Consider the following 15,904-nt stretch of genomic DNA (forward strand, 5'->3'; position numbering starts at 1 on the left):
GCTTGACTTTTCTCAGTTCATGGGCTGTTATTTTGCGCCTTGGTTTTTCCACAAGCTTCTTGCGACCCTGTTGACTATTTTGAATGAAATGCTGGATTGTTTGATGATCACGCTTCAGAAGCTTTGCAATTTTAAGAGTGCTGCATCCCTCTGCAAGATATCTCACTATTTTTGACTTTTCTGAGCCTGTCAAGTCCATCTTTTGACCCATTTTGCCCAAGGAAAGGAAGTTGCCTAATAATTATGCGCACCTGATATAGGGTGTTGATGTCATTAGACCACACCCCTTCTCATTACAATGATGTACATCACCTAATATGCTTAAATGGTAGTAGGCTTTCGAGCATATACAGCTTGGAGTAAGACAACATGCATAAAGAGGATGATGTGGTCAAAATACTCATTTGCCTAATAATTCTGCACTCCCTGTAGTGTGGAAAAGTTGAGGGATCCTGCTGTACAAACAATTTTGAGTCCTGTATTCATAAGTGATACAGTCTTTTAGGGCTCATCAACACTCCAGCAGTGCACAGCAAGAAATCTGTTCTATATGTTTTGCATTGTGGTGCTATTTATAGTGAATGTCACCCAAACCCACTGTACAGTAGAGTGCAATGCACAACTTACTGCAGCGCACCACAGTGCATAAGTCTAAGGGCTCTTTCACACGGCCGTTCCGTGTGTCCGCAAATCATCCTATTTTTTTGCGGATGATTTGCGGACATAATGTAAGTCTATGGCATTGCGGATGTCAGTGGAATACCATCCGCTGACATCCGATTTTCTTCCTTTCAGTTCTGTTCCTTTTTTTTGAACGGAACAGAACCCTATTTTTTCATCCGTTCAAAAAACGGAAAGGAAGGAAAATCGGATGTTAGCGGTGTCACCCGCTGACATCTGCAATGCCCATAGACTTACATTATGTCCGCATATCATCCGCAAACGGATGGGATGATATGCGGACATACGGAGCGGATGACACAAATGTCATCCGCTCCGTGAAAAAAAAAAAAAAGTCCCGCAGCGGAGCTTTCACACGGAGCTGCCGTGTGAAAGAGCCCTTACATTGTGGAGCTCTGCACTCCTAAAAAAAATTAGTCTTGTGTGTTTTTTAAATTATTGTAGTGTGTGTAGAGTAATGTGCATTTTCACACTTCAAAGGATTGCTAAAGTGTGAACTGGCCCTTAAACAAACAATATATAAGGAGCACTCAGGGTCATGTGCTGGTTTCTCCATGCAGAGTTTGTTCAGCGATTTGAAAAAAACTTACTGATGAGCAGTTGTTTTCCTTTTTCCTTGGACAAAAAAATGATCTGTGGATGAAAATAATGCTAGTTGTTGCTTGTGCATAATATTGGTCTTGTATAGTCTAAAAGACTGTTGGTTGTTATTAGGGCTGCAACTAACAATTATTTTCATAATCGATTAGTTGGCCAATTATTGTTTTTATTTTCAATAGTTTTTTATTGAGAATTTTGACATGAACATCAGAACAATGACAGTTAGTATCTTTTAGGGGCAAAGCCCATACTGCGACAAACTGTAACAGACCCCGAAGCAAACCTTAAACCAACAGTATTTACCCCACATAACAATTCAACAGAGGTCTATAAAACAGGCTACAAAAGCGTAATCCCCTGAGTAGGTTAAAAGTGCTAGGGTACTTAACAACGTGCCCCCTTAAGGTAGCCCCATGCTAAACAGAAGAGTACAGAAAAGGCGAAGAAGGAAGGTGAAAAGAAAGGAAACGCGAGAAAAGAAAGGGAGGAAGAAGCAATAGAGTGGAGAAAGAGTGGAGAAAGAATGGACCCAACCCCGCGCCCCGGACCGCCCTCAAGCCGGCCCCGTCAGATAGCTGAGCCATGGCTCCCACACCTTATCAAAACCGCGCACCTTGTCGTCCAGTTGTGCCGACAGCCGCTCATTCAGCATAATCCAGGATAGCTTATGCTTCAACTGCTCAAATGGTACGACAGGAGACCTCCAGGACCTGGCAATGGTAATTTTAGCTGCAGTAAAGATAAAAGTGATAAGCCGCCTCTGCGCTCTCGTGGCCGCACCCACCTTCTGACCCAATAGGGCCTGCTGTGGAGATTTAATTAGGTTAACCTGTGTCAAGGTGTAAATAAAATTGTACACCCTAATCCAAAAACGACGTACCTTGGGGCACTGCCACCAAATGTGAAACATGGTACCCTCCTGGCCGCAACCCCGAAAGCACAGAGGAGATGCTCCCTGGACGAAGGCCGCTATTCTGGCCGGCACCATGTATCAGCGGAGCAACACTTTATAGTTCGCTTCTACGATGGAGGTGTTGATCAATGACCTGGAGGCCTCCTGAGCCATGACATGCCAGTCCGCCAATACAAAGGTGTCCTGGATGTCAGTTTCCCAACGAAGCATATAAGGGAGTTTTATAGGTGAGTCAGTTAACACGTTATAAACCATGGAAATGTAGTTTCGTAATTTATCATAGTTGCGGCATAGATACTCTATAGGCGTCATTGTGGTCAGATCTGAGAGGCGAGACAGTGTACGGACATAGTGGTCAATCTGAGTGTACCTAAAATATTCAGACTGAGGCAGAGCGTATTTGTCAACCAGCTGCTGTCGTTTAAGGAAACCCCTATGATCGCACAGATCCGCTATACGGATGAGACCCTTGTTCGTCCACCACTGAAAGGACCTGGGGGAGAGACCCGGGGGGAACCCGCTATTATTGGGAATGGGGGCCATGGGGGTGTGGGGAGACCGGAATGCATGAGTTCTGGACAAACGATCCCAGATGGCTAAAGAGTGGGATAAAGCCGGACATAGGATGGGAGGGCGATCTTTAGGTGACAACCACATAACATGGGAGACCACCCTATCCGGTATGGAACTAGCTTCTAAGCTCATCCAAGCCATGGGGGACTGATGGGAGTGGTACCGTATTAATTGGGCCACCTGGGCTGCGTAGAAATATTTCATCAGGTCCGGCACCCCAAGACCTCCCCTGGTTTTGGGGGTATATAGCGTTTTCTTGTTCACCCTAGGTCTCTTATTCCCCCAGATGAATGAAAGGATTTGGCTCTGAAACTTGAGCACATCCGTCCTGCGCAGAGCTACTGGCAGCGTGCAAAATAAATACAGTACCCTCGGGAGGACGTTCATTTTAATCGAATGCAGTCTACCAAACCATGAAGGGGGATGTAAGGACCACCTTCCCATGTCCTCCCTCAATCGGGCAAACAAGGGCGGATGATTTTTAGCATACAAAGTGTGCAGGGTTGGGGTTAGATTAATACCCAAATAAGGGAGAGAGTCTGAGTACCATGTAAATTTAAAGGAATTTCGTAGCGTTACCACCGTCCCAGCCTCCAAAGAAAGATTCATTGCCTGCGACTTATTCTGATTAACCCGCAACCCCGAGATTCCCGAGAAAGGGTCTAGTAATGCAAACAAATTGGGCAAAGTCGTAAGAGGAGAGGAAACCACCGCCAAAATTATAAATGAACAAACAAAAAAAGACCGAAATCTTTGAAAAAACAAACAAACAATTATTTATAGTTTGTTATAAAATTTTGCAAACAGGTCATTTTTCTCCTTCATTGATGTGCGCTCATGAGGCGGCACTGATGGGCCCTGATAGGCACTTATAGGCTGCACTGTTGGGCACTGATAGGCTGCACTGTTGGGCACTGATAGGCTGCACTGGTGGGCACTGATAGGTGATACTGATGAACACTGATAAGGCGGCACTGATGGGCACTGATAAGATGGCACTGATAAGGCAGCATTGATAGGTGGCACTGATGGGTGGCACTAAAGGGCACTGGTAGGTGGCGCTGAAGGGCACTAATAGGTGGCACTGATGGGTGGCACTGATGGGCAATGATAGGCACTGGTAGCTGACACTTATGATGGGGCACTGATAGGTGGCACTGGTGAGCACTGATAGGTGGCACTGGTAGGTGGTGCTGGTGGACACTGGTGGGTGGCACTAGTGGACACTGGCAGATGGCACTGGTGGGCATTGGTAGGTGGCGCTGGTGGGCACTGGTAGGTGACCCTGGTAGGCACAATTTGCCCTCTCCGCTTTGGGACCAATGTCCCTCTAACAGCAGCCGGCGATCATTTTGTTTTTTCTCCTTACACTGACAGTGTGAGGATAAAAAAACAGCTGATTGTCGGCTGCTGTTTACTTCATATGATCAGCTGTCATTGGCTGACAGCTGATCATGTGGTAAGGGGCAGGACCACCCCCTTACTCCGATCTGTGATCAGGCGAGTCTCATGGACTCACTGATCACAGAGCGAGCCGGGCAGGCTCCGCAGAGAGCGCGCAGGCCGCTCGTGCACAGGAGGACCTCAATGTACGCCCTTCTGGCAATTAAGGTCCGCGCTGTAGCTGTCTTTCGGCTATAGCGTGGACGGAAAGTAGTTAACCTCAATGACAGCTTGAAGTCTTTTGTGGTATTTGTGGGTGAGGCTCTTTATCTTCTGAGATGGTAAAGCTGCCCGTTCTTTCTGGCAAAAAGCCTCCAGTTACTGTAAATTATTGGGCTGTCTTGCATGAACTGCACGTTTGGGATCTCCCCAGATTGGCTCAATGATATTGAGGTCAGGAGACTGAGATGGCCAATCCAGAACCTTCACTTTTTTCTGCTGTAGCCAATGACAGGCCGACTTGGCCCTGTGTTTAGGATTATTGTCATGTTGGAATGTCCAAGTACGTCCCATGTGCAGCTTCCGGGCGGATTAATGCAAATTTTCCTCCATTTTTTTTTGATAACATACTGCATTCATCTTGCCATCAATTCTGACCAAATTTCCTGTGCCTTTTGTAGCTCCCACATCCCCAAAACATCAGCGATCCACCTCCGAATTTCACAGTAGGAATGGTGTACCTTTCATCATAAATGTAGCAATTATGGTTGTGGCCAACAAGCTCAATTTTGGTCTCAATGGTTTACCTTTCATCATAGGCCTTGTTGACTCCTCTCCAAATCTAGCGTTTATGGTTGTGGTCAAAACGCTTAAATGTAGTCTCATCACTCCAAATGACTTTGTGCCAGAAGGTTTGAGGCTTGTCTCTGTGCTGTTTGGCATATTGTAAGAGGGATACTTTGTGGCATTTACGTAGTAATGGCTTTCTTCTGGTGACTCGACCATGCAGCCCATCTTTCTTCAAGTGCCTCCTTATTGTGCATCTTGAAACAGCCACACCATGTGTTTTCAGCGAGTCCTGTATTTCACCTGAAGTTATTTGTGGGTTTTTCTTTGCATCCCGAACAATTTTCCTAGCAGTTGTGGCTGAAATTTTACTTGGTCTTCCACCACAAACCCATGGTTTGGTTTTAACAGAACCCCTCATTTCCCACTTCTTGATTAGAGTTTGAACACTGCTGATTGGCATTCTCAATTCCTTGGATATCTTTTTATATCCCTTTCCTGTTTTATACAGTTCAACTACCTTTTCCCGCAAATCCTTTGACAATTCTTTTGCTTTCCCCATGACTCAGAATCCAGAAACGTCAGTGCAGCACTGGATGAAAGATGCAAGGGTCTGTCAGGAGTCCAGAAACTCATTGACCTTTTATACACACACTAATTACAAGCAAATAGATGACAGGTGAGGATGGTTACCTTTAATAGCCATTCAAACCCCTTTGTGTCACCTTGTGTGCATGTTATCAGGCCAAAATCACCAGGGTTTGTAAACTTTTGATCAGGGTCATTTGGGTAGTTTCTGTTGTCATTATGATTTAAAAAGAGTAAACACAGTTGATTGATAATAAGTCCCCGTTCACACTGGGGCGACCTGTGAGGCCTCACAGGTCGCCGTAGGTCGCCTTGCATAGGGAAGCTGCGGACCCATTCTAATAGGAGTGACACAAGTCGCTCCGACTTAGAAAAAGGGTCCGGAGCTTCTTTGGGGCGACCCGGAGCGACCGTCATAGACTTCAATGATATGAAGTCCGTGCCGGCCGCTCCGAGGTTGTGGCGCGCTGTTTGCACCACGACCTCGGAGGTCGCCCCTGGAAGTCTGATCGCCCCAGTGTGAACGGGGCCTTAATGTCTTCAGCCAGACACTAACCATGAGTGAAAGAAAATATTTGTGTTATCATTCATATTCTCGGAAAAATGGCCAAGAAATCATAAATTCTGCCAGGGTATTTAAACTTATGAGCACAACTGTACATGCATTGTACAAGTACATCTGAATTAGGCTTAATGGACAATAGCAATTTTTTTGGAAAAATTCAACCTGGTCAGTCAATTATTCCCCCTGCCTTGCTCACTATGAATTACCAATAATTGTGTTTAACCACAGATTGCGTAGATAATGCTTATAGATATGTTTTTTGTATTTGATCAATTGGAAATTAGATTGTATAGTGACCATTGCATGTCTATGGTCACATTATCCAGTGGTCAGTGTGATACTGAACTCTTCTGACTGCCAGACCTTGTACTTCTCTTCTGTTAGTGTGCATGGTGAAGACTTTTCTGCACCTTAGGGAAGCCTCTGCTGCCCGCAGGTGAAGAGAAGATCCACAGGCCAGTTACAGTGTAGCTTGAAAAGACTATAGTTGCCTTCTGATCTCCAAGAGTAAACAAATGCAAATTTAGCATTCTGGCCTTCTGAGGTAACACCTTGTTTCCTTAGGAAATGTATTTGTTAAATGGAAACATGGAGAGATAACTCTTGTATTTAAATATGGGTGTTATTGTCCTAGTACAGTGCTTTATGTGTTCAGTGACTTTTCAGATGCTATGTCATGCAATAAGGGAATAATCTAGGCCTGTTCTTCAGAGTAGGCTAACAGAGTCTGGATCAGGGCGCTGTGTTCCCGGCAGCGAGGTCAGGAGGAGTGGGAGTTCTTCAGGGGACAGAAGATAAAGAAAGGCTTTCAGGCATCTTGTATTTTCCAGATGTGTCATTTGAATTAGGAGGCGGGGAGAGCTGCCAAACTGCGTTGGTGAAGAAGGTTCCTTTGTGATGTTTCCTTACTTCCAGAATATGATACTTTTTAAATGGATGCCTTTAGGGTTTTGGGAAGGGGTATGTAAACCGACAGCAAAAATGTTTTTTGTACTTTCATTTTGAATGTAAAGTATCACCATGTTTTACCTCAAGGGTGTACAGCATTTCCGATCATTCTGTTGCATTTGTTTTCCAGAGCACAAAAGTTCTTCTCACTTCTTGCAGGATACTGCTTTAAAAAGTGCAAGCAGTACAAGTTTACATACTGCATTTAGTGTAGGAAATTACTGACTGACACGTTGCTTTGTATGGATTGCTGAGGGGTTTCTCATAATAAGCCAGGACTTGCATTGCTTCATCCAACATGTCAATTGAAATCTTTTCAATGCAAAAATAAATGCAGCTACTAGTTTTTGGTGTGAATCCATGATAATGCCGAACAACTTTTTACAGCTAGCCTAAAACATGGAGACTAGACTGAATTAAACAGTTGGTTCAAGCAAAATAGATATATCCGTTACAGATGGATATGGGTGGAATATTTCCTCCACAGGTTCTGTCTGTTCTTTGTACTTTTGGATCTGAGTTCCCCCCTGTCAGAGTACACCGATCAGCGCTTCAGCCTATTGTCTGCAGTGCTGATCAAGTGGCATTTATCTGACAGGGCAGTTGAACAGAAGTTGATCGGTAGATCGACTTCTGTTTACTTCAGTGACCACACATGGATCGTAATTGAGATGGTCCCTGCTGAACTGGCCAAATTTTGATCCATGTATGGCCAGCTTAAAGCTGACTATACAAGGTTTGAATTGTTGCTGATTCCTGATGATTTGTGGCAGCACCAGGCTCAAAAACTTATTTCAAAATCTATGGAGCCAGTTGGAAAATTATTACACGAACAGTGACTGCATTCAATAAGAATACAATAGCTGACAGGGAAGATCCTCCATCAACACTGTTTAGCTTGGATGGGGAGAATCAGTTGGCTCCTCTTGTTCAGCTCTTGGGGATAAATAAGAGGAATCTAAGGCAGGCCATACATTATGCAATTTTCTTTCCTTCAACCCATAAAAAGTGCTAGATATCCCCCTCAACACAGTCAGTGTTTATGGGGGAAACCACCACTGCTGCACTATTGTATTCTTACAGCAGGAGGTTTGCCTGCCGTCAGAATACAATGATCACTGCTGGCGGCTATAGCTGCTGGTTGTACTGAAGTTGATCTACAGATCTACAGGGGTCGGGACCACTTAAAGCGGAAGCTCCACTTTTGAGTGGAACTCCGCTTTAACACAGTTTATTAAACACTTCCTAGGAAATTACCACCCTGATTCTCTGTGATAAGGTTTAACACCACTTAACACCTGCATAACACCGTTTATTAAACGTACACCTAAGTGTGTATGGCTAGCCTTACCACACCTACTGCACTTGGAACAAACTCAAGTCAAAGGAGTGACCTTTATCTGTCAGATAGCAAGCAAGTCTCAAGCATTACTGATATTTTATCTGCTTATAACCCATGTTTCTCTGGAAATCTTATGTATTGTATTACATTTGTTTTTAAATCTATGTTAACATATAGTAAAAAAAGGGATGAAGTTAAAACACATAAACCGAAAAATAAAATATAATTGACCTCAAACCATTAAAGATTGCCAGCAAGACAGATCACCAATTTATTGGAAAGACAAGGTTTTACTTACGAAATTGTTTCTTTTGAGGAAGAGCTATTGTTGGAGTGGAGTTATTGTCAGTGTTCCAGTAATACAAGGGGAAAGTTGTAATTATCACCTAACACTGAGAATATTTTAGAGTATTACATTTTAAAGTCTTTGTTCCCTCAAACTTGTAGGAGTGCAAAAATCTTCAGAAGTGTAGAAGGTTAATTGGATTACAAGATAAAGTGTAAGAAAGACATTCCCATTTTATATATGTGACCTGCCATGACCTCTTGTGTCTGTCTTCTCATTTACACTGTTCAGCATCTTTTCCCCATCTGTTTTTGATAATCATGACAGGCAAGTGCAACTTAAAAAAAAAAAAAAAAAAAAAAAAGTTTAACACAAGTTTTTAGAGAACATTAGGGCAGACATGTCAGATCTAAATGACCCTTAGGGCTCTAGGTAAAAAACTAGTGATGGTTTTATTCTTTGTGTGGACAGAAGGACACACTATATTATATAGTATTCTCCATTTCTCTCCTCTTCCTTTTTTTTTGCTCTTAAAGTGATACTAAAGTCACATTTTTTTTTGGAAAAAATAAACAGCAGCCCAGATCCTACTCCTCTCAGGTCCCTCGCCAGCGCTCCTGGCCCCTCCCTCTATGCCGAGTGCCCCCACAGCAAGCAGCTTGCTGTAGGGGCAGCCAAGCCGATTGTAGTCTTGCTCTACCATAGCTGATAAAAAAAGATTGAATTACCTTACCAATAATTCGGCTTCATGATGATTGTTCTCAGGAATGATCTTGCACTGTGCAGGCAAAGCTATGGTGGACCTTTCTCTAAAGAACAATGGCAACCATTCAGTAAAATCTTTTTCAGACCATTGGTTCTTCCCTAATAGATTTGCCAGTGTGAAGGTGGCTGTAAATTGGAGGCATATGATTTGCCGTTAGTCCCGAGTCTTGCCTGACAAAACAAATCTGTATTTAAAGACACAGTTTTTTTTAGTTTTTTTGTAGATAATGTATTATAAGTTTGCAGAATCAGTTAATTTGACAGGTAATGGGAGTTTATTTGTAAAAGTAATAGATGTTTTTTCATCTATGTCTACTGGAGAAAGTTCCAAGGAATCTGCTGATTCGTTGGTATAGGACATCTGTTGTCACTGGGCGTCTTTGCCTTACAAACACAATGAAAATCGGTTGTCAATGTTTGGAGATCTTTTTGCTGAGGTCGAATTTTGATACATTATTGATTTATTGTAATTTTTTGAATAAATGTTCATCCACTGATGCTTTTTATTTCTTTTTACCAGTAGTCAGTGCAAGCTGTAATTTCTACAGGTTTCCTTAAAGCGGAGCTACACCCAAAAGAGGACGTTCCTTTAAGGCCTCCTCCCCTGCTCCTGTTTGTGAAATAGAGTTTTTTGGGAGGAGGGGGTAACAGGCACCCAATTTTGACAGGTACCCACTCCCACTTCCGCTCCGACCACCTAGGTGATCAGAAGCAGAAGTTCTCCTTCTCCCCTCCCTCCCGAACTGCAGGACCATTCGCAGTGCGCAGCGCCACATGCGCAGTGGACACCCACTGTGAAGCAGCTGCCGGTGCCAGCGAGAAAGGACACAGGGGTGAGCACATGGTTGGATCGTGGGACAGGTGAGTGGTTGTTTATTAAAAGTCAGCAACTACAGTTTTTTGAGCTCTGAGGAAGAGGGGCACCCTCAAAATGCGTCAGCGTCATTTGGAGATCTACATCCCACAACCGTTTCAGCTCAGTGGACTATGCTTAATGGACCATCGTCGCATTTGTGTGTGTGTGTGTATATATATATATATATATATATATATATATATACAAACAGTGGTGATCGAAAGTTTGGGCACCCCAGGTAAAAATTTGTATTAATGTGCATAAAGAAGCCAAAGAAAGATGGAAAAAATCTCCAAAAGGCATCAAATTACAGATTAGACAGTCTTATAATATGTAAAAAAAAAGTTAGATTTTACTCCCATCATTGACACTTTCAAAATTACAGAAAAAGAAAAATGGCGTCTGCAAAAGTTTGGGCACCCTGCAGAATTTATAGCATGCACTGCCCCCTTTGCAAGGCTGAGACCGGCCAGTGTCATGGATTGTTCTCAATCATTGTCTGGGAAGACCAGGTGATCTCAATCTCAAAGTTTTTAAATGCCCAGACTCATCTGACCTTACCCCAACAATCAGCATCATGGGATCTTCTAAGCAGTTGTCTAGAAAACTGAAACTGAAAATAATTGACGCTCACTAAAATTTTTTTACCTGGGGTGCCCAAGTCCACTGAGCTGGAACGGTTGTGGGATGTAGAAGATAGCAAAGCGTTTTCAGATGTCAATATCCTCTGTTCGTAATGTAATTAAGAAATGGCTGTCATCAGGAACAGTGGAAGTTAAAGCAAGATCTGGAAGACCAAGAAAAATATCACACAGAACAGCTCGCATGATTGTGAGAAAAACAATTCAAAACCCACGTTTGACTGCACGATCCCTCCAGAAATATCTGGCAGACACTGGAGTTGTGGTACACTATTCCACTATAAAAAGATACTTGTACAAATATGGTCTTCATGGAAGAGTTATCAGAAGAAATCCTCTTCTACGCCCTCACCACAAAAATCAGCGTTTGAACTTTGCAAATGAACATATAGACAAGCTTGATGCATTTTGGAAACAAGTTCTGTGGACCGATGAGGTTAAAATTGAACTTTTTGGCCGGAATGAGCAAAGGTATGCTTGGAGAAGAAGGGGCACAGAATTTAATGAAAAGAACCTCTGTCCAACTGTTAAGCAGGGGGGTGGATCAATCATGCTTTGGGGTTGTATTGCAGCCAGTGACACAGGGAATATCTCACGAGTAGAAGGAAAAATGGATTCAATAAAATTTCAGCACATTTTGGATGGTAACTTGATCCCATCTGTGAAAAAGCTGAAGTTAAAGAGAGGATGGCTTCTACAAATGGATAATGATCCTATACACACCTCTAAATCCACGGGGTATTACATCAAGAGGCATAAACTGAAGGTTTTGCCATGGCCTTCACAATCTCCTGACCTCAACATAATCGAAAATCTATGGATAGACCTTAAAAGAGCAGTGCGTGACAGACAGCCCAGAAATCTCAAAGAACTGGAAGACTTTTGTAAGGAAGAATGGGCAAAGATACCTCAAACAAGAATTGAAAGACTCTTGGCTGGCTACAAAAAGTGTTTACAAGCTGTGATACTTGCCAAAGGGGGCAGTACAAGATATTAACTCTGCAGGATGCCCAAACTTTTGCAGACACCATTTTTTTGTTTTGAAAGTGTAAATGATGGAAATAAAATCTAACTTTTTTGACATATTATAAGAATGGCTAATCTGTAATTTGATGTCTTTTGGAGATTTTTCCATCTTTCCTTGGCTTCTTTATGCACATTAATACAAATTTTTACCTGGGGTGCCCAAACTTTTGATCACCACTGTATATATATATATATTTTTTTTTGTGTGTGAGTATGATGTATAAATATTCTTTTTTATATAAAATTATTGCAAAGGTAATGCGCTAGGCTGGTGTGCCCTTTTGTAGCTGCTGACTTTTAATTTTCACTTAAGAGACTGGAGATCCTCTTTAAAGAGTAATTTAAAGTAAGACGTGATACCTAATATTTTTCTTGTAAAGTTTCCACATAATGCAGCTGTGTTAAGGTCAGAGAGTTCACTCAATTTTCTTTATTCTCTGTTTTCTGTTATCAGCATAATCTGACCTTATGTGCATTTTATCATGGGTTGCTGTGAATGCACTTCCAAATCTTTTGCTGTGTAAGGCTGGCCATCAATGAGTAATTTTTTTTTCATTCAATCAGTGGGCTGGTTGACTCAATTTCTAATGTGTGGACTGGGGGAATCACTCCTGTTGAGCTATTGTGTTCTGAAGATAGGGATACTTCCCTGCCGTCATAAAACACTGATCAACCTCATTGGCTTTAGCCAGCGTCGCTGACTGAGAGAAAATTGTCCATCAGGCTGGTTGTCGATAAATAGATCAACTTGTGTACAACCAGCCTTCCCATACATGGATTGAAATGTGGTCAGTTCCTGCTGATTCCCTCTGCTTTTGTAACCTCCAATCACCATCAAACTTCCAAGGCAGGTTTGAAAATTAGTGGGTGGGAGACATTTCTTTGCATACATGAGAGGCGGTAGGTGTGTTTGGGAAATGTTTCAATAGCAGTTGTTCTCTGGTCACAAGATAACCTAACCACTGCCAGGCCGCCCACCGTGTATTTAGGCCGGTACTTTGATGGTAAATACCGGTGCAGATAGCTGCCATAACCCTGGTATTTTTCCACACGGCCAGGGTTCCTCTTTCACATAAAAGTGGTCCCAGCAGAAGATTTGCTTTGGGATCACTTTTGTGCGTGGTGGGAAAGGTGCCCACCCACCTCGAGCCTCTTCCCGGTTGTTTTTCCTGCTTACCGGAGCTGTCGGTAGTGGGGAAAACAATCCGGTGCGTTCCAGTCCCAGGCAGGAGGTCGAGTGAGGGCAAGATGGCCCCCACTCAACTCTATGGCCTTGGAGGACCAGAGTGACATCATACATCCCTTCCGCCAAATGGCCTTAAAGAGCCCATTGTTTTTTTTCTTGCAGAAAAAAAATGACTTTTTTTTTTTTACTTTTAAGTGTAGATGTGAGATCTGAGGTCTTTTTTACCCCAGATCTCACATTAAAGAGGTCCTTTCCTGCTTTTTGCTTTTACAAGGGATGTTTACATCCCTTGTAATAGGAATAAAAGTGATCAAGGGACAGTGTAAAAATAAAAAAATAAAAGGTAAAATAGATAAGAAAAAAAAAATTTTTTAAAGCGCCCCGTCCCTCCGAGCTCTTGCACAGAAGTGAACACATATGCAACTCGCGCCCAAAGATGTAAGCGGTGTTCAAACCACACATGTGAGGTATCGCTGCAATCAATATCGTGATTGCAATACTTCTAGCCCTAGACCTCCTCTGTAGCTCTAAACTGGTAACCTGTAGAAATTTTTAAAGCGTCGCCTATGGAGATTTTTAAGTACCATTGTTTGTCGCCATTCCACGAGCGTGCACAATTTTGAAGCATGACATGTTAGGTATCAATTTACTTGGCGTAACATTCTCTTTCACATTATAGAAAAAAATTGGGCTAACTTTACTGTTTTCTTATTTTTTATTCAAAAGGTTTTTTTTTTCCCAAAAAATTGCGTGTATAAGACATAAAGTATTGCAACAATCTCCATTTTATTCTCTAGGGCAGTGATGACGAACCTTGGAACCCCAGATGTTTTGGAACTAAATTTCCCATGATGCTCATGCACTCTGCAGTGTAGTAGAGAATCATGGGAAATATAGTTCCAAAACATCTGGGGTGCCAAGGTTCACCATCACTGCTCTAGGGTCTCTGCTAAAGCTAAAAAAAAATATATATCATGTTTGGGGGTTCTAAGTAATTTTTCTAGCAAATAAATACTGATATTAACTTTTAAACAACAAGTGTCAAAAATAGGCTTGGACCTTAAGTGGTTAAAGAGCAAGGTAGACAGTGCACTACAGTAGCACCTACATGAAAAACTGATATAATATATAGGTAGGCTGTAATCATTGTATGTCTCTCTTTCATTTCAAGTTTTGTCTCAAGTGCACATTTGAATCTCTGCTATCGGGTAGAGTATTCATAGTCAGAGAGGTGACTGCACAATATCAGTAGTGTACTGCAGTTATATTGCTCTATGGCAGGGATGTCAAACTCAAATTTATTGTGGGCAGCAACATCAGTGTGCTTGCCCTCAAAGTACTGGTTGTACCCGGGGTGAACTACGTACAGAGTGCTGAGCTCAGGAGTACACTGCGTAGAGAGTGCAGAGTTCAGAGGGAACACTGTGTATAGGGTGCACCCCCCCCCCTTCCCTAGCTTCTTCACACCTCTACTCCCTCCTACCTGACTTCGCTCAAGTGCATCCTGTGTAGACGGCTCTAGTACCTCCCTGTGCGGGCAGCTCTGCCTCGCCTTGCAGAGAGATCGTTCCCTCTCTTAGACTCTGGAGATCTGTCCCTGCTGTGAGAGCAAAGCTGTCCCTTGTATATACAGAAAGCTTCTGTGTTTACAAGTAACAGTAGGATGCGGGAGTGAAGGTTGAGAGCCAGAGGTAGCAGAATGAGTTCCGTCACATTCTGGCTGCACAACTGGGTGTGAGGGCCACATGACAAGCCTGGCGGGCTGGATTCGGCCCGTGGGTCTTGTGTTTGACATATGTGCTCTATGGGTAATGCCAATTACCACAATAGCCAACCCAGGGAGATCAATCTTTGCTAATTCAACAGCATAAGCTGTCACCATACTATACCTGTTCACCAATAATGGGGAGATCACCAAGGATTGTACTAAGGAGAATGTGTCTAATTAAAAGCAATCTGATGAGGACCTGATTATTCAGGGACAAAATCATATCCCTTCATGCTTGTCCAACTTTATGGCGGGAGATGTAAAGAATGCATCTTTGTGTATTATTTGTGGGGGCTGATGAGGAAAGCCCATCAGTATTGATAACTGCCTGGAAATTACCTCAGATTGTCAGTCAGCTAGTACAACTTTTAAGGCCCGTACACATGATCAGAATAATGTACAAAAAATACCGCTTTTGTTGCAAACATACGATAATCTGATCGTTAGCTTTCATCCCAAATTTTCCGAAGGGACAAACCGGAAACATTTTCTTGTACAATACCAGATCGCACGATTTTTGTTTAACCCCGTCATGCCTAAGCCTTTTTTTGTTGCTTACAAGTTAAAATCAGTAATTTAATTACTTAGAATCCCCAAACATTATATTGTATTTTTTTAGCAGAGACCCTAGAGAAGAAATACACTTTCATAAATAAAAAAAAAAAAAAAAAAACAAAACGTTAAGTTAGGCCAATTTTTTTGTATAATGTGAAAGATGATGCTACGCCAAGTAAAGAGATACCTGGCATGTCATGCTTTAAAATTGTGCACACTCGTGAAATGGCGACAAACTATGGAACTTAAAATTCTCCATAGGCGACACTTTAAACATTTTTAACGGTTACCAGTTTAGAATTACAGAGGCGTTCTAGTACTAAAATGATTGCTCTCGCTCTAATGATCGCGACAATACCTCACATGTGTGGTTTGAACACAGATTACATTTGCGGGCACGACGTATGTATTCGTTCGCTTTTGTGCACAAGCACACAGGTAT

The 15,904-nt window shown here is 42.5% G+C and overlaps 1 protein-coding gene across 1 annotated transcript in view; it reads left to right on the forward strand.

Moving 5' to 3' along the window:
• The window catches only part of LOC309563518 (SH3 and PX domain-containing protein 2A-like), a 202,514-nt gene extending 195,966 nt beyond the window's left edge, over positions 1–6,548 (forward strand). Inside the window, exon 6 of the mRNA XM_082267970.1 lies at positions 6,474–6,548. Coding sequence (XP_082124096.1) covers positions 6,474–6,504 — 31 coding nt within the window. The 3' untranslated portion in view covers positions 6,505–6,548. The remainder of the gene's footprint in view (positions 1–6,473) is intronic.
• The last annotated feature ends 9,356 nt before the right edge of the window (positions 6,549–15,904 follow it).

Source organism: Pelophylax lessonae (assembly GCF_965119305.1).
Source record: "Pelophylax lessonae genome assembly, chromosome: 9".
Lineage (NCBI taxonomy): Eukaryota > Metazoa > Chordata > Amphibia > Anura > Ranidae > Pelophylax > Pelophylax lessonae.